General features: G+C 39.9%; 1 protein-coding gene across 1 annotated transcript in view; it reads right to left on the minus strand.

Annotated features, from left to right (window-relative positions):
• Nucleotides 1-4,575: 4,575 nt before the first annotated feature.
• FAM81B (family with sequence similarity 81 member B) overlaps nucleotides 4,576-19,734 on the minus strand; it is a gene marked incomplete at its 3' end in the record, with an annotated part of 54,068 nt that continues 38,909 nt past the window's right edge. Inside the window, exons 7-10 of the mRNA XM_080681130.1 lie at nucleotides 16,676-16,782; nucleotides 8,888-9,023; nucleotides 6,944-7,139; nucleotides 4,576-4,709 (exon numbers count right to left, since the gene is read on the minus strand). Of these exons, the coding sequence (XP_080537256.1) occupies nucleotides 4,576-4,709; nucleotides 6,944-7,139; nucleotides 8,888-9,023; nucleotides 16,676-16,782 (573 nt within the window). The remainder of the gene's footprint in view (nucleotides 4,710-6,943; nucleotides 7,140-8,887; nucleotides 9,024-16,675; nucleotides 16,783-19,734) is intronic.

The following is a 19,734-nucleotide window of genomic DNA, read 5'->3' on the forward strand; positions in this document are numbered from 1 at the left end:
AGATCCCTTGGTGTAGGAGTGGTTTTGGGTTGCAGGGGTCAGTTGTTCAGCACCATTCACACGCCTCCATGTTGGCACCTCCCACTTGAAGTCCATCTCTGAAGGTTTCCCTTGTGAATGGAGTACATTATTCTCGGAGAGGCAGCTGGGAGTTGGATACTAATGGTTTTTACCTTGCCCATCTCCAGTCAATGACCATAATGTTTCATCAGCTGTTAGCCTCCCTTCTCAGAGACAAGAGAAAGAAGTGCTTTTAAAGTAGAGGGATATTTCCTCATTTTAATTTTGTTCCAGGAGAAATCTATATTTTGCACTTTCTGCTTTGCTCCACTCCTAGAATTATTGCAAGCCAAGGTATTTCTTCTCATATATAGTAAAAGGACCTTTTGAACTCAAATATTTTTAGATACTGATCTTAATTAGAGTTGGACGAAGAGTACCATGGAACTTGTCTTTCCCATAAAACTCAAAAGCTTTATTACTAGCGGCCCTATGCACAAAATTAGTGCAAGAGTAGGCCTTCACAGCCCTGGCTGCCTCAGCCCTTGCAGCCCTGGCTTCGTCCAGAAGGATGTCAGGATGGTCATTTCGCTGTTCAGCAGTTCAGTTGATTTGCATATTATGCTTTTATTATTATAGATCATTAATCAGTACAATTTATCAAGAGCAATAGCTACTAGGTATCAGACACTGCATAGATGCTGTGCATATATTTAGAGAAACAATATAGCAGAATGTTCACCAGTAAGAGTAATTCTCTGAATTGCTAAATTCAAATCCTGGCTCCATCTCCTACTAGCAGTGAAACCTTGCATAATTACCTAATGTCTCTGTGTCTCTAACATCTGTCTGGAGTATTAAATTAGTTCATCCAGTGCTTAGAAATAGCTCAATGTTTTCTTAATTCTTCCAATAATGTACAAGGTAGGTATTTTTATCCCCACATTTTTTTAATCCTTACCCAAGGATTTTTTTTTATTGATTTTAGAGAGAGAGGAAGGGAGGAGGGGAGAGAGAGAGAAACATTGATGTGAGAGAGAAACATCAGCTGCCTCCTGCATTCAACCCGACCTGGGACCAAACCCACAATCTAGGTATGTGCCCTGTCTGGGAATCAAATCCACAACCTTTTGGGGTATGGGATGATGCTCTAACCAAGCCCCCTCTCCCCCATTTTAAGATGAGGAAACTAAGACTCTGAAGTTAAAGAAGATAACAAAGTCACAGACAGTGACTGGGTGGCCCTGGTTTTAAACTCAAGTCTTTCATACCTCAAGTCTCTTCCAAAACTTCCAAGCACAGAAGTTTAGTTTATTTTTCTGTTTTCTCAGTTTGTCTACTGGACTGTAAAAGAAAACCTGGTTTATGACATACTGCTGCGCACATCAATTTTTACTGACACCATTTATCATGTGTAAATACCTTCAGAAAATGAAGTAGCAGAATTCTGCCAAGGATGGAAGCGGTGTTATGGAAATTTAGTTCACGGAGTTAGGAAATTTTATGACTTTGTATTCGTAGCTGGGTAGGGGCCAAAACAACCTAATATTTTTCCTGGCAATGGTCCTGCTTCTCCCAGGAGGGCTTGCTACCTTCTCTTTGTGGGAGGAGATGCACTTGTTTTACGGCTTGGAAAGGAACTCAGGAAGGTATTACAACCATTGCCCGCTGAGTTGTGTGGTTTACCCAACTTTTTGAGTTTACGGGGTCAGTAGGTTTTAAAGTATCACTGGTAGAACTCCAAGTTGGTTATTGGCATCATCAGGTAGCAGAAACTCCCACGGAAGACTGAAACCCTCAAACGACGCTGCTCCCTCTTCAGTGCCGCCTACACATACTCACCTAGGGACTTCACGGCTCCTCTCCCGCCTGTCCTGTCAGTGTCTGGTGTCCCTGGAGTTCTTCCCGAGTCTCGGTTGTTCACTGAAATCTTCATGTCCCCTTCCGTCGCCCAACCCCAGACAATCCCTTCCTCACCCATAACTCCAACAACCATTTCTGTGCTAAATCCTCAGTTCAGATCTCATGCTCCTGGTGTTTATCTCTCACTCACCACTAATCATATCCACGTAGACATCCCAAAGACACTTCAAAATCAATTAGTTTAAAACTGAGCTCACTGTCCTCTTCCTCCTGTATCATCTCCCTCCTTTCCCACCAGGTTTGCTTCTCCCAGTGTCTGTAATATTTCTTCACATTACAACCAGAGATCTCTCTAAAATGCAAATCTGTTGTCATCCTCCTATTGAAAATCCTTTAAACTCTGAAGATAAAGCCCATGTTCTTCAACATGAGTTACAAGGCCTGTTGTGATAGACACCCCACGCTCACCTCCAACTTCCACAGCCTTCTCTTTCACTGTGTACTTCCCCCATTCTTCTTCCCCAACCCTCACCACACACACTTCACCCTCTGACACATACAGGGTATCCCCCCAAAATTGTATATACACTTAAACAGCTGAGAGCTCAATTGTGAAGATGAAAGTATTTTAATAAACACGACCTTTGTAATTATTCCAAGGGTGTGTGTACAGTCTTGGGGACATTCCTGGCATGTGCGCCGTGGTCTTGGCCACCAGGTCTTTGCTCAGGCTGCTCCACCTGAGCCCCCACATCTACCGATATCTAGCCCCTTTCCCTTGGCTAATGCCTACGTATAACATAGAGCCTTCCAGTTAGATCCTTTTCTTATGCCAAATGGCTCTTCCAGGTGTTCCCATTACACCCTTTACGTGACCACATATCTGCAAGCAAAGGTCCCCTTGCCAAGGTTACGAAAAACTTTGAGGTGAGAAATTACTCCTTGTTCTAGAGAATAGTGCAGAACATGAATAGTTTTGTTATCAATTTTACTGTCTAATACCAGGCTCTACATTGAATATATCTAGAAGTTATACATGATTTAATTTTATAGGAAACTAGTGTTTTTGAAGTGCCTTTAAATATAGCATCTAGATGAAATCATGTTGGATGTTTTTCATGGAAATTGCTGTATTTTTTTTTTTTAATGAGTTAGCTCTTAGTTGCTCATAATTCTGATACATATTGAGTACAATGAATCAATATTACCTGCTACAAATATTGGGATTGCTAGAAAACAAAAATCTCTGGGTCAGAAGTTGCAAACTGACAACCCACGGACTGTATCTGCTCACGGACATTCCCTCGTAGTTTAGGGAGTATAATTATCCCTCAGTACCCTCAGGGTGGGAAAGGGAGGATTGGATCCAGGACCACCCTCCCAGCCCCTAGCCGGGAGGTTACTAAAATTCAAGGATGCTCAAGTCCCTTAAATAAAATGGTATAGTATTTGCATGTAACCTATATTTGTATATAGACTACAGTAGGGTATGCCTACACATTACTTCATTCTCATGGATTCAGCATAGTGATTGGTGCATGGAACATTCGAGTTTTGCTCTTTTGGAACATTTTGGGAAATTTCTTTTTTTGGGGGAGAGGGGGCTATTTTCCACCCATAGTTTAGTTGAATCCACCAATGCAAAACCCATGGATATGGAGGGCCAACTGTTGTTAATGCTTATAAATGGAGAGGTTTCATATTGTCAGAGGCAAGCTCTTCAACCAGGGACTTGGCTCTTCTGGGTGCGGGAAACAAAGAACACATAGGTACAAGCAGGCAAATGGGACATGCTTTATTACAAGCAAAGCAGCCGGCAACAGGCTGGTCAGTGGCAACTTATATACAAGCTCACAACAAGCTCAAACAAAAGAGGCTTTGTGCCAAATACAGAAAGGCACGCCTGCATGGTGTATAGCTTGCTGGGTCTTTGCTTTTGCACCTGCGTATAGCAAATTAGCCTTGAACATCCTGACTAGGATTCTCATGCTCAGAGAGGCCTGGTGCACTCTAGACAGGGCTCCCACATCTATAAAACCCAGATTTCTGGTTTCTCTTGAAAAATGAAATTTTGGGCAATAATGGATTATGTATATGCTAATAATGAATAGGAACTGCATAGTGGCTATTCTTTTTAGACAGGACAAGTGGTCTCCAATTTGCCACAGTTCTTGCCATTCTTTTTTTTTTTATTTTATTGATTTTTTACAGAGAGGAAAGGAGAGGGATAGAGAGTTAGAAACATCGATGAGAGAGAAACATTGATCAGCTGCCTCCTGCACACCTCCTACTGGGGATGTGCCCGCAACCAAGGTACGTGCCCTTGACCAGAATCGAACCCGGGACCTTTCAGTCCGCAGGCTGACGCTCCATCCACTGAGCCAAACCGGTTTCGGCTCTTGCCATTCTTTAATGTATCACATCTGCCCTACTTGACTCAGTTACATTATGTAGATTGCTCTTTTTTATTTGTAGGTAAATAAAAATGCATGTATGTAAAAAATCATTAATTTTTAAATTAATAAATTAATGAAAACCTCATCAAGCTTCTTTGCTTTATTGGATTTCTTTAATACATTCATCTCCTTTAAAAAGGTGGTAAGAAATACAGAGACAGAGGAAGCAATAAACATCTTAGATATTAACTTTCTTCTTCCCAACTTTTATCAACAAACCACTCCATTGGCTGGTGAAAAAGAAGACTGGGAAGTTTCACACTTCCTGGAGATCAACTATCTTACGGTGTAATTTCTTTAGGTCTTTGTGTACTTTATGTATCTCTAAATCCATCTTTGTTTTCTGTATTTGTTGGAGGGAGCTGAGAGAGTCATGAATTGATTTAAATCCTGGAAGAAGATATGAGTATACTTAAACAATGCATTGGAACTTTTGTTTTTTACAGAAGTTGTTAATCAGAAGTCCATAATTGATCATCTTTTAATTCAAAGCACATTACATTTAGTCTAAAAATGTGTAATCATTTCTTGTATGTCATGAAGATGCATTAGTAATAGTGTTTCAACTTTTATCTGCTTCATTGTGGAATTTTAATTCAATTCCTTTGTTTTCTTCCCCCCAAATATATTGCAGAATGAAATGATTCCATATTTCAAGAGAGGAGTTTAAAATAGCTTTCTTTCTGTACACTTTGACAAGAGATTTGGATAATCTTTTTTTTATTCTTGTTACCAAATTGAAGGTAAAGACCTTTGAAATCTCAGATGAGATTTTAAACTTTCTCTAACATCAACTTGTTTGAGGGACCTAAAGAGTGGCCACCAGCTGCTGCACACTCCCCTCCCCCAGCACTTTATATCTTTCTTATTAAAGTCTAATTTCTTATGGTCATTACCTACCAGATATAAAGCTTCTTAGGTATAGCCCATTTCTTTTTGTTTTTTAAATATATTTTATTGATTTTTTACAGAGAGGAAGGGAGAGGGATAAAGAGTTAGAAACATCAATGAGAGAGAAACATCCATTAGCTGCCTCCTGCACACCTCCTACTGGGGATGTGCCTGCAAACAAGGTACATGGCCTTGACCGGAATTGAACCTGGGACCCTTGAGTCCTCAGGCCGATGCTCTATCCACTGAGCCAAACCAGTTAGGGCTAGCCCATTTCTTATTTACCGGAGCCTTTCACATAGCTATTTCTCAACACATTTTTATTAAAGGCATGAAGGAGCAAACCATTAATTTGGAGTCCCTGTTTTCTAAACTTCCACTTATTAACATGCAGAGATCGCAAACACTTAGATTGCAAACCCCTCTTGAGCTCATGTTGTGGTTGTACTACTGGAATGAATAAAATTAAACCTTTGGTAATTAAGTAGGAAGCAGACCCCTAAAGAAGAGTCAGTTATGTTTGGGACATGATTTCTGACCAGATAATTCATTATTTTGATTTGGCAGTGTGAGTTGGAGATAGAGATGGCGAGGGTCAGATTTCTAGACAGAGAATTTCACTTATATGCCAGCCACATCTGGCAGACTGAGACCATGATGGTTTTCTACGATACCTTCAAGGCACCTCTATACAGGATCAAAATTAGGTAGACGTGACATACACTTTTCTAAGATCTAGAGGACAGAAAATGAGTGGGGCTTTCTATAATAAAAGGAAACTTCTGGATCCTGGTAATTCCCTCAGAATTGTGGCTGGAGGCAGATGGCTGCTCCACAGCACCTATCCACGTCCTTTGCTTTGACAAATTAGATGAGCCTTTCAAATTAATCCTTTTTGATGTTAGCTCAGCTTGACACTGCTGCCTCCTTAAGAAGAAAGACAGCCATTATTCTGGACTCTGTTCATTTATCTTCCCTACTTATGTCTAAATGTCAGGGCTCCTGACATCTGTCCAGGCTTATTACCTGCAAGTTCAATGCGGGGCATTGGATTTAGGCTCCCTGTATTATGATATACCCACAAGCCACGTCTTGATGATCCCCAAGGACCTTCCAGGTCCAACAATTCTATGATTTTAGAGAGTAAAAAAACAAACAAAAACCTCAACTTATATACCTTCCCATGATATTGTTACAGAAAACCGAAGAAGAACAAAGCAATACTTAGAGAGATGGAGTTACATTTATTACGGGCGGGTCCAGAGGAGAATGTCTCTCAAATTCTGGGCCCCAACATGCAGGAATTTTCCCTATTTATACATTTTTACCTTCTTTGTCTCCCAAATATGGAGTGTTCCTGGCCCCTTTTGCAAGTTCTTAAAGAGCCTGTATGTGATGGGGCCTTGAGACCTCAACCAGAGGCCTGGCCTGGCGCCAGCACTGATAACCTTGTCTGGGGAAGGTTTAATGGCCTCTCTGAAGTGGGAGTAGTCTTAGCAAGCAAGAATTTACAGAAGCCAAATAGCAGGGTTAAAATTTCAAACAGCAGTATTTATATAAGATGGATGCTTCAATATGTTGGCATTTCTATGGGATATTTAAGAAAGTTGGGTTAATACAAAAGGATGTCACTAATGACAAAATCAATTGCCAGCCATTAGCACAACATAGAAAACTGAGGGGCTGGCTAGGAAAGGGCTGTTGTTCTTAACTTAATTAAAGGTACCGCTCACCTGATTGATATTCACTCTGCATTTTCTCTAATTCATCCCAGATGTGCTTTTCCAGTAGGCTCATCTTTTTATACAGTTTATTTTCTATGTGCTTAACTTTGCTTAGTTCTGCATCCTGTTTGTGTGTGTTAATGAAATTCTCTAATTTGCTTGAAAGCTGCAGTAATTTTTCTCCCATTTTATTTTCAGACTTTTCCTAGAAAAGATAACACATGATAAAACTGCAGACAAGAAAATCTATGCGGCTTCGTAGTTCAGCTTAGAGAATGTTTTTAACAAAATCACTTTTCCATGTGAAACATGAACATTCGAACAAAGTTCCCTTGTATCTAAAACTATGCTCCCAAGTATAAGAGTTCATCCCTTTGTTTGGCCTGGTTGGTTTGTAGTTTCTGCAATGCCGTATGTTATGGAGGAAAAGGAAAGAAAGGGCTGTGGCCTTGCTGAGACACCTGGGGGATTTGGAATTTCAGTCTAGTGTTAAGGCAGTGGTCGGCAAACTCATTAGTCAACAGAGCCAAATATCAACAGTACAACGATTGAAATTTCTTTTGAGAGCCAATTTTTTTAAACCTAAACTTCTTCTAACGCCACTTCTTCAAAATAGACTCGCCCAGGCCGTGGTATTTTGTGGAAGAGCCACACTCAAGGGGCCAAAGAGCCGCATGTGGCTCGCGAGCCGCAGTTTGCCGACCACTGATCTAGACCATAGGCTTACCCCGCCCCTCCCCCCCATTCTGGTTTAATTGGTCTCTGATGGAGCCCCCAATGGATCCAGGTTAAGAGTGCTCCAGGTGATTCTAACTGCAGCAGCCGGAGGCTAAGTAGCTTCTCTGCTCCTCCCCTCTGCCCTGAAGGAATGTGGGAGCAGGAACAGGCTTGACCCCTTTGGTTCTCCTGCCTCTGGAGGGTGGAGTCCAGAGCTTCTGCCTGCAGGTGATCCTGTGGCCACCCAGTGCCGCCCAGAACTGGTGGAGGCATCTGCCCGACTCAGGTAGGACAACCCCGAGCCCACCGGGCTGCAGGAGTGGCCGCACCTGGCTCCCTGGCCTGGTCAGGGATAAAGCTGTAATGCTTCTCTCTCTCTCTCTCTCTCTCTCTCTCTCTCTCTCTCCTCTCTCTCCTCTCTCTCCTCTCTCTCCTCTCTCTCCTCTCTCTCCTCTCTCTCCTCTCTCTCCTCTCTCTCCTCTCTCTCCTCTCTCTCCTCTCTCTCCTCTCTCTCCTCTCTCTCCTCTCTCTGACCTTGTCTCTACCAATTACTTACAAACCCGGGGGTGAGGGCGGGGGAGGTGGCAGGAGCATTATCTACGGGGCTGCCTAAAGCCCTTCTCCCCAAGTTCCAGGAACATCTGACTTGAATGGCTTGCAAGGTTGGCAGCCACTGAGCACCCTGGTGGCCTGCGCTGCTCTCCCGCGGGCGCAGCAGCGTGGACAGCCTGCTGGCGGGAGCGGGAGAAGGGAGCCCTGCGGGGGTGTCCCCTAGACTGCACCTCCTCCCCCCAACGCGGAGGGGGAGAGCGGTCTCCACGAGGTCTGAGCTGGAAAAGGGGTTCTGAAAACCTTCCATCCGCTCAGGCTCTCGGGAGAGGTGCCACGGCTTGTCTCAGGCACAAGGTCCCAGGCTTCGTTGTGTCTGAGCACCGCCCGGGCGCTGGCGGGGAGGCCTTGCCAGGCATGTCTGATGCCTCAGCTCTGGGCTGGGACGCGGAATCTGGATTTTTAAACCGTCTTTTGGTCCCTTGACGAGCGGTAGAGCACCTTCTCAGCAGACCTGGGGAACAGCAAACAGGGACGCAAGACAGGCGTCTGGATTCCTAGCCTGGTGCGCCCCCAGAGCAGGCTCCTGGCACTCAGGTTGCCCGAACGTGGACGCGCCTCCGGACCTCGCGGAGGCCGACCCCAGGCAGCGGCCAGCAGCCCCGCTCCGGAGGAAGGGCTCCTTACCAGTTTCTCCTGCAGGAGCTTCAGACACGAGTTCATGTGGCCCAGCTGGTCTTTCTCGTATTTGATGAGCTGGCTTTCTGTCTTTTTTTGATTTTTCTCAACTTCCTCATACAGATTATTTGAAAGTGAATTCAGTCTAAGGGGAAAATTTTGTTTTATTTTAGTAAGTACATTTTAGTATTGAAGAAAATCTGTAGGTTGTTTTCTTTTGCGTGTGTGTTGTTTTGTTTTCAGATGATGAGGGTCAGTGTGTGTAGCAAGTACGGAAGGGGTGGTGTGCGGTCCGGGGAGCGCACTGTGGATCCGTCCTGGGCCGGGTGTTCAGCCCAGCTGCTGCCCATCCCCCTCCACGCGCCCTAAAACACCTGCACAGGAGACGGAAACACGTGCCACCTAGGCAGGGTCCTCCCGAGCCCTGGGCGCATGGGTGTGTCTGGAAGCAACACTTTGCTAAGGCACCTGGGCTGGGGAGAGGGGTTGCCAACTTCTGTAAAGGGTCACGGTAAATATCTCAGGCTTTTTGGTCCGTCTCTTTTGCAACCACTGAGCTCTTGCTGCTGCCATTGCAGCCAGAAAGCAGCCACGGATGACACAAACCAGCTTATTTGTAAAAAAAAAAAAAAAAAAAAAAAAAAAAAAAAAAAAATTAACAAAGGAGCATGGTTGTAGTTTATCTAACTTTATATGTGCTGAAATATAAATGTCTTATTCTCTTCACATGTCATTAAATGTAATTTTTTATTTAAAATTTATTAGAAAGTGTGGGAAACAGTCTTAGCTGTGGGCACATGGAGGGAACCGCTCCTGTACACAGGCCACCAGGAGGCTGGGAGAGGAGCTGGGCCAGACATTGTTTAAGTGAGCGGAGAAAACGCAGAGGTAGGAAGGAGGAAGGGAGAAGGAACAGAGCCCCAGAGGACTTTGGGGAAGCAGAGTGTTCCTTGTTTGTCTTTTCTGTCCCTGGTGAAATCTTCAGTAAAGTGCCCATTGCCACCCATGGGTCTCTGAGTGGATTCTTTCGGGGCAGGGTAGGGGGAGGGCTTGAAGTGGTGCTGAGTTACTCCTGGAGGGCACAAACAGAAGAAATAGGCAAAGGTGCAAGGAGGGACTGCTGGCATCCAGATGATGCGCCCCAGGAATATTAAATAATAGAAAATGGAGGATTTTAAAAAATGGAAGTGGTAAAAGTCACTGTAGAGTGGCTGAGGGTGTGAGCAGAAAGGGGAGCCACATCTGGAATGACTAAGAAATATAGGACTGAGAAGAGGTGGGATGAGGATGGGTCTGGCGAGTGGTTTCTGTATGTGACTTGCTCTTGGTGAGATGTCAATTTAGAATTCCCTTTTAGACTAGGCAAAATATTAGATGGGCAGGAATAATGCATGTTGATATTGGAAATATTCAGATTACTGTGGCTTGAAATAACAGTTGCTTTAATGTCTTTAGGAAAAAATTTACACAGATAATTTAGTGTGTGATATTTATCACTGGAAACTGCTTAAAACATGCTGAACATATACTGCATGTATATGCCTCTCTAGCTCTCCTGAAAAAGACACCTTAGAACCTAAGTTCCACGAGGGCAAGAATTTTACTTGGTTCACGGCTGTGAACAATGGCTAGAATATAGAAAGTGCTCAATAAAGAGTTGCTAAGTAAATGAACAAATGAGTAATTCTTTCCTCATTCAATACCTTTTAGTAGGGCTGTTCACAAATAAATCATAGACTTGCCAAGCTATTTAAAGATCTAATCTTTGATTTTCATCTTTCCTTCCCTGTTTCTGTTGGAAATATTAATTAATAGTAATGGTTAAGGAGGGGTGGTAAATCCTCAGGTAACCCAGGTGTAGCTTTACAATTGAGAATTCAGCCTTTAGTGTGAAAATAAAATGAAAGCATTTACTCTCATCACAGATACAATATTAAAATCCCTCTGAAAACCAATGTGCCCAAGTAATATCTCTGGAAGGGCATGTCAGTAATTGAAATTCTGAAATTTAAATAAAGCCATAAAGAATGAATCACTACTTATGATCCTTTCATTACAGATTTTGCCTGTAATTGGAGACTCATTTTCCTGGTAACAGTCAGAAGTCAGACTCTTGTCGGTAGTTTACGAAAGCATTATTTAAATAGCATTCTCCTTGAAAGACAAAAAGGATAAAGTAAAAGTTTATGTAAATCTTTTTCTTTCCTTAGATTTTCCCTAACATAACAGACATGATTTACCATGTGAAAATAACTATTCTGTAATTGTAGAACTTACAGTTAAAGTCTCAACAAGATGAGTTATCTTGAATGGTTTTCACATTTTAGTTCCTAAGGCCTCTATTCCAGTGGTTATGGGGATATTTCTATTAGATGTCGACATATATAGATAGATAGGTGGGTAGATGTATGTATGTATAGATAGATATTTAGATAGACAGCTTCTTCTTTATTTTTTCTCAAAACACAAAAGTCAGATTTTTAAATTATGGTCAGAAACCTCACTAGGATAATGTTGGCTGGGTGTTGTTTTTTTCCTTAATTTTTATACACGTTAAAATACATACCAAAGGCAATTATAAGGGGGAAGTTACAAAAGAGTAAAAGAAAATGTAATGGGATCTATAGGCACAGCAGAGCCCAGGGCAGAGCTGTGTGGAAAGTGAATGAATGATGAGGGCAGAGTGTGAGGCTTGGAGCAAACATCCTGGTGACCGCTCCAGTATGGTTGGCATACACAAATGAGGACATGTCAGAAGCAAGGAATTAATTTCCAGAAATAATTTTTCTGCTAAGTGTATACTTATGCACCTTAAAGTAATTTCTTATTAGTATTCTGTGATTTCTGATTAGTGACATTAATTAAAAAGTAACTCCAACTCCACTCTGATAGCAGACTTGTTTCCTGGTAATTCCAAATTGTACTTGAGCTTAAGTCCCAGTATGTTCACAGCGTCATACCTTTCTGGTTTCAAGCAGATGTGATCTTTTATTTCCCTAAATTTTCATACAGGATTAGTTTACTAATAAGAGGAATTATGAGATGGAAGCATCAAAGTTTAACAAAAATAACCTGAAATTTGTCATCAGACACTGGTCTAGCTGCATGGCTGGGTAAATTTCTTAATCTCTTTAATTATGTTTCCTCATCTTTAAAATGGGGTGGGACCCACTCTACAGAGTTGGGTGAACATTTCTGCCTACTGATATATTTCATTTAACATTATCTTAACTTTTGCTTTATCTGTATTTAGCTTGTCACTATGCATTTTCTCTCCAATTGTATGTGGCTATGATTATGTCTTTGGATATTCCAAAACACATATTATAGGTGCTCAAAACCATTCATTCATTCATTCATTCATTCATTCATTCATTCATTGGCTTCTATTTGTGTCTACATAAGGGGTGCTGAGGATACAAAGATGAATGAGATGTGTCCTTGCCTTGGATAGTTTGTAACTTTCCACTGTGTTAGCATTTTCAAAGTTGTACAATAAAATTCAAGTCTATGCATTTGTTTCATTGACCAAATACTGTTTCTTTTTTAAAAAATTATCTTTATTGTTGAAAGTATTACAGACGCCCCCCCTTTTCCCCCATGGACCCTTTCTAGCCCGCACCTACATCCCCGCCCCAGGCCTTCACCACACTATTGTCTATGTCCATGGGTTATGCATATACTAGTATGCATACAAGTTCTTTGGTTGATCTCTTCCCACCCACCCACCCCTCTGAGATTCAACAGTCAAATACTATTTATTTTCCTATAAATCACTATCACCTAGACAGCATCAGCAGTAGGAGCCATGCAGAGGAGTGACTGGTAGGTGCCGCCTCTGCCAAACCTGCACTAAGAGACAGCTGTGTTTGATGATGGCCCAGACTTGCTCTGTAAGCACTAAGCTGTTGGCTTACTTAGGTCATTACTTAGCTGACCATCTAAGACCCTTCTGGAAAAAAGAGGCTCAATGCAGGGTTCGAATTACAGAGCCTGTGTGTCACCTTTGTTAGGTCTAGTGATCAGTGCCAAAGTCCCAGGAATTCACTAGCAAACCCTTAGACAATACTGTGACTTAAATTCAATATAAAATATATTTAGTTGACCAATTAAACTTGAATTTGTTATTAAATTTTCTAAATGGGAAAATTAAATTTACCCTTCAATGTTATTAAAATGCTTTTAATCTCTTTGATCAGAAACACTTAAAAAAAAAGAAAAACAAATTTTATGCACCATCTACTTTGATTTGACAAGTGCTCTGATTGAAAAAAAGAGGCCTATCTCTGTCTTTTTGTTGAGGAAAATGCATTTGCAATACATATCTCCATTAAAGGTGAATATCTCTGATGTAAATGAATTCTATAAATTGATTTAAATATTATGAAAATCACAATACAAAATTTGACAAATGATAAGAATGGGTAATGCACAAAGAAAATTCAAACGGTGAAGGGAATGCAAATGAAACAGAAGATGTTGTTTTCCATTCTTTAATTGGCAAATATTAAAGAGAAATTCCAGTGTTGGTAAGAATGTTGAGAAAGATCTCACACTCTGCTGATGGGAGTGTAAATTGCTACATTTTTATAAAAATTGATAAATACATAATATCTTTGACCTAGGAATGTTGCTTGTAGAAACAAAAGCACATATATCTAAGGTTATCTAAGGATATATACACACAATAATTTTCTGTTTGTTTATGGCAGTGGTCGGCAAACCGTGGCTCGTGAGCCACATGCGGCTCTTTGGCTCCTTGAGTGTGGCTCTTCCACAAAATACCACGGCCTGGGCGAGTCTATTTTGAAGAAGTGGTGTTAGAAGAAGTTTAAGTTTAAAAAATTTGGCTCTCAAAAGAAATTTCAATCATTGTACTGTTGATATTTGGCTCTGTGGACTAATGTGTTTGCTGACCACTGGTTTATGGTAACCATAAATTGAAAAAAAAATCTATCAATAAAATAAATGATTGAATTAATTATGGCATATCTGTAAGTTAAAATATTATACAGCTTTGAAAAATAATATTCATTGATCTAGAGAGAGATCCAAGATGTACTGGGAGTAAATTATTGAGTAATGTGTATAGAATTAATTAAAAAAAACACATGCTTTTGCCTGGCTAGTGTGGTTCAGTGGTTGAGCGTTGACCTATGAACTGATTCCAGGTCAGGGCACATGCTGGGGTTTCAGGCTCAATCCCCAGTAGGGGGCATGCAGGAGGCAGCTGATCAATGGTTCTCTCTCATCATTGATGTTGTTATCTCTCCCTCTCCCTTCCTTTGGAAATCAATAAAAATATATTTAAAAACAAACAAAAAACTCCATGCTTTCTCTCTATATATGAGTAATTTATATATCTACATATAATATACATGTTATACATAAATATAAATACACACACAAAAAACATCCTCTTTCTGTTATATACAGGGTGTCCCAAAAAGTGTATACACACTTAACAGATGATAGCTCAATTGATGCTTCTTTCTTTTCAGATTTAACCCATTGGAATGAATATTCAAAGTGTGTATACATTTCTTGGGACATCCTGTATTTATATTAAAAAGGAGGAAGGTGTGTTAGCATTGATTACATTAAGAAGCTGAAATGGTGAATTCTTTTTTTATTTTTGTTTCATTGTGTTTGTTATAATGAATGCATATTACTTTTTTTTATTGTTTAAAGTATTACATATGTCTCCTTTCCCCCTGATTAACACCCTGCCCCCCCTGCCACTCCTGCCCCCCAGGACAAGCCCCCACCATCTCAGTGTCCATGTCCACTGGTTATGCTTATATGCATGCATACAAGTCCTTTGGTTGATCTCTCCCCCTCCCCTCCTCTGCCTTCTCTCTGAGGTTGGATGGTCTGTTCAGTGTTTCTTTGTCTCTGGATCCATTTTTGTTCATCAGTTTATGTTGTTCATTATATCCCACATATGAGTGAGATCATGTGATATTTATCTTTCTCTGACTGGCTTATTTCGCTTAGTATAATGCTCTCCAGGTCCATCCATGCTGTTACAAATGGTAAAAATTCCTTCTTTTTTATAGCAGCATAGTATTCCATTGTGTAGATGTACCACAGTTTTTTAATCCACTCATCTGCTGATGGGCACTTAGGCTGTTTCCAAATCTTAGCTATGGTGAATTGTGCCACTATGATTGGTGTTTCTGGTTTCTTGGGATATATTCCCAGAAGTGGGATTACTGGGTTGAATGGGATTACTTTTTAATTTAAAAATGATGGAGAAAGTTTAAATAAAAAAGAGTCAATTGTGTAATTGACTCATTAGAACTGATAAATATTTGCCTAGGGAAAAATCTGGTTTATAAACTCACTATAACCTACAGTAATACTAATGAAATTTTAAAACTTCATTATTTCAAGTGAGAAAGAGATTCAAGTTTATACTATTACAAAAACTGCCGACATTCAGATTTAACTACTTAGATTATTTGTCTATAAGCCAATTTCCCACAAGACTAAAGACAGAAAAAGTACACAGCATCACCAGTACAGCAGTTAGCCTTAGATCCAAACATTGCCTTTCCCCCTTTCCTATTTGTTAATACACTTCATCTCTTTAAGCCAGTCTTCCATTTCAGATTATAAGTCCCATTCTCCCCCAGTAAAATCAATTCTTAAACTGTACTTCTAGAAATGGTTTACTTTTCTATGGACATTTTTCTTTATCTTAATTTAAAGCGAAAGGAATTAGATGAAGCACCACACAGATGTTTATTGAGCATTATCATTGTGTGCTAGGTCTTAAGAACATAATATGCTTTTTTGGAGTATGAATGAAGTGGGTGTTTTCCCTTTACTCAAGACATTTTCTTCTCTGAGCTTTAGTTATAAATACTGTTCCTAGGACACATTTCCCAATTTAACATCTCTAAAATTGTGAGGTGACTTAAAGTTAGGTGTACTATGGTTTAATTGTTAGCTTCATGTCACAGAGGTGCAAAAATATATGGTACATCTTATAGTCAGTGGCACTTAGATTTCTTGAAATATGGTAGAGATGGGGTGGGAAAATGGAGCAAGCTGAGTATTATGAGAATACTAGATTATTAGATTTGGTCGAGGCATTAAATCCAAGTGATGTGAGATAGGAAAAAGAACAAGAGTGGGGGCGGGGGGCTGTAAGGCAGCATCAGTCGAGTGACTAGAATGCTCCTTTGCCTGCACCAGAATCCCATGAAATGTGGCCATTTAAACAAGCAAAGATTTGAGGATAAGGAGGCCAGAAATTTGAATATTTGTGGATTCTTGTCTCCTTTACTGCTTTCTCCATTACACAGGGAAAAAGCTCAATTTAAGATGGGATAGAGACTGGACTTCAAGAGGGCTAATGTAAAGGAACAAGTAGAGGATCTTCGAAAAAAATCTTAGAAAAGTCTTTTTAAAATGCTCTTGTAATCAAAGTTGTCTTAAAAATTAATTGATAATCATGTGCAATCGATGTCTATTCAATAGTGCTTTACGTTGAGGCATTTTAATACACAATTGATGATACGTTAAAATTTCTCTATAGGAAAGATCTGAGTGAGTATATCAATTCAGTTGAGATGATACAAAAAAAGAATGATGAAATTAATATTTTTTCTTTTATTATGAATATTGCATAAGCTACTTTAGTGAGAATATTCTCTGTATCAGTTTCGTTGCTTTATTTCTTGACCAGGTTTATATTTTGGGGTAGGTTGTTATTTAATGCCAATGCTTTCATTAGGCAAAACGCTTTAGAATGCATTTAACAGAATTAAATATCTTCCATTTACTTACTTGAACTCCAAAAGGTTCATTTCAAGGCGATAATCCCCTTGGACCATCTTTAAATTTGAGGTTTGTTCAGAATTGGAAGCCTCTATTTTTCCTAAGAGCTGCATTACCTAATGAAAGTACAAAAAGGAACTTTTTTTGTGTGTGAACAAAACCACTAGCCCTTACATTAATCATACTTCATTCCTAAAGGAGCCAGGAAGCAGACTTGAGTCTAAAACACATTTTCATTTGAAAATGATTTTTTTTCCCAAAGGAATGATTCAATAATTATATAACCATCTTCAGGGAAAGAAAAATGGAGTATTCATTCTGCTGTCTTTAATATTCTTTTGATAAGAGGCTGCCTAATGATACACAAAAGCTTACTATTGACATTAGTTTGTTTAGCTATTTGTTGTTTTTTAAAAATAATGTTTTTATTGATTTTTAGTGAGAGAGGAAGGGAGAAAGATATATAGAGAGAGACATCATTATGCCCCCTACTAGGGATCATAACCTGCAACCTGGGTGTATGCCCTGACTGGGAATTGAACTGGTGACCTCTTGGTTCCTGTGTTGGTGCTCAACCACTGACCCACACTGGCTAGCTATTTGTTAATTTGATTATTTCTTTACTTTGTCTTTCCAGTTACAATGTAAACCATGGTGTCCTTTACCACTACATCCTCAGTGCACATTTGATGGCCAATGGTAAATATTCACTAAATACTTACTGAATAAGTGTTTAAAAGTACAACCAGGGTCTGAGAAAAACACACATGAGTGGCCTGAGATGAGGCCTCAGGAATTTCCAGGTGGGATTCTGACATGAGCACAAGTGAATCCCAAGTGAAATGACTGTAGGGCACGTAAAGCCAGGATGGGAGTACCTTCTACAATGTCAGAAACATTGAGGACATTCCTTTAGGTAAAAAGACTGGATTGGAAAATCTAGACATAATCATGCCTAAAGTAATCACTGTTAAGGGGAACGAAGCTCCATGATTGGCTTTGGCCAAACAGACTTCACTCCTGCAACAGAGGGTCACCTGGAGGAGAGGAGCCACTTAACAAAATCAGAGTTCTCTCAGAAGAGAAAGGGGCAACAATGGGAGGGCTGGAAGAGATAAACGTTGGGTGGGAAACCAATAGCACATGAATGGCTATTTATAGGAGACACATTTAAAACAGGCTTTTGATAGGAGGCACACGTAAAGGCAGGATTATTTTAACAGTAAAAATAATAAGCAAGTACATGCCTGGCAGAAGCAAAGAAAAAAGAAAGCATGCCAGGCAATATTGTTAGATAAAATATGATTCAAGGCAAAATATGTTAAACTGACAAAGATGGTCATTTTTATAGATTAAAAGTAGAATCCACAGTGAAAAATAAAGTTTTCAACCTATATTTACCTTACATTTTGAACTAAAAACTAGCAGTTGAAGAATTGTAAGGATAAACTAACAGAAATGATATACTAGTGATCTTAAATGACTTTTCTTAACTCTTTACTGGTGAAATAAGTACAATATAAATAAGGATATAGAAAGATAGGAAAAATAAAAAGTTTGTTTAATAGATTTACATACCAATCTGACTTGCAAACATTTATTCTTTCCCAGTGCCCACTGAACATTAGCAATAACCAAGCACACGTGGCTATAAAGAAACTTTCAAATTATTCCAAAAGAAGAAAAAGCACATACATTAACTCTAACTATACTGAACTGAAACTAGAACTGAATAAGTAAAAAGAAGCAAAATTCAAATAATCTGAATAAAACCACCCACTTAATTATGTTGTTTAATTCCAGTGTTTCACATGAAAATGTGCCTCTCAGATATCCTATTACAAGGAGCATAATTGGCCAAGGACCTTGACTGCTGAGCCTAAAACTCATCACCATGTACGATTCCCACTGGCTGCTCCAGCCAATGCCTGAGTAGTATGCCTTTGATGTGTGATTGGCTCAAGGAACCTGATGGAACTTCGTTAACATAGGGTTTCAGTGTAAGGCCTTCATTTCCCGTCTTTTTCACAGAAGTCCGACCTGTATTGCAGTCTGATGTCTTGCTCCATCTCCTCCAGCTCCCTCCCCATTTCCCTTCAGTTTCTTGTCCCTCTCAATAAATCTCTTGCACATGTACTTCTTTAATGGTATTTACTTCTCACAGGACTAACACAAGTGTCAAAGGATAAATCAACCCTGCAATTGTAATTTAGGAAAGAATAATGAGAACATTGCATATCAAAAGGACACAGAACATCTATAGAGGTAAATGTGTGGTATTAAAAGTTTCCGTAATTATACAAGGCAGAATGAAGCTATATAAACTAATTGTTCAGTCGACAAAATTAAAAAGAGAATAATAAACCTAACCAAAGGAAAGCAGGAGGAAGAAAGGGACAAATTGTGGAAGGCAGAATGGCTCACAAAGACATCCATGCCCTCTCTGTGGATCCTGAGACTATGTTATATTAGATGGCCAAGGGGAATTGCAGCTGTGGTTAAGGTTGCAGACCTTAAAATAGGGAGACTATACTGTCTTGCCTAAGTGGAGATGATTTGTTTTATTATAAACCACTAGGTGTGTGGTTGATTTGTTATGGCAGCAATATAAAATGAATATACAAACATTAAAAAAGTTAAGAAACAAAAGATTATGGGATTAATGTGTAAATTCAAGGGCTGTTTTTTTTTAAATGTACTAGGCAAAGTTTGTTATATTCTAAACATGAAGAAAAGAGAAAACAAAAATATCAAAATTAGGAATAAGAAAAGATGAAATAGTTATAAATATCTTATGATCCAAATAACATAGTAAACATATTTACAAAGCTGAAATTATAGATGAAATGGAAACTCAATAATTATAAGATACTTTAATTCTCCTTTCTCAATCTAAGACAGAAAAAGGAGATACAAAAATCCTATCTAATAAAAGGGTAATATGCAAATTAACCATCACTCTGTCACAAAGATGGCGGCGCCTGTAGTGGCCAGGGCAGGATGCTGGCGGTGTCGCCCTGGTGACGCAAGCCCAGCATCCCGGGCCCCGGCCACACGGAGGGAGGGAG

The sequence above is a fragment of the Plecotus auritus genome (genome assembly GCF_963455305.1).
Source record: "Plecotus auritus genome assembly, chromosome: 7".
Taxonomy (NCBI): Eukaryota; Metazoa; Chordata; class Mammalia; order Chiroptera; family Vespertilionidae; genus Plecotus; species Plecotus auritus.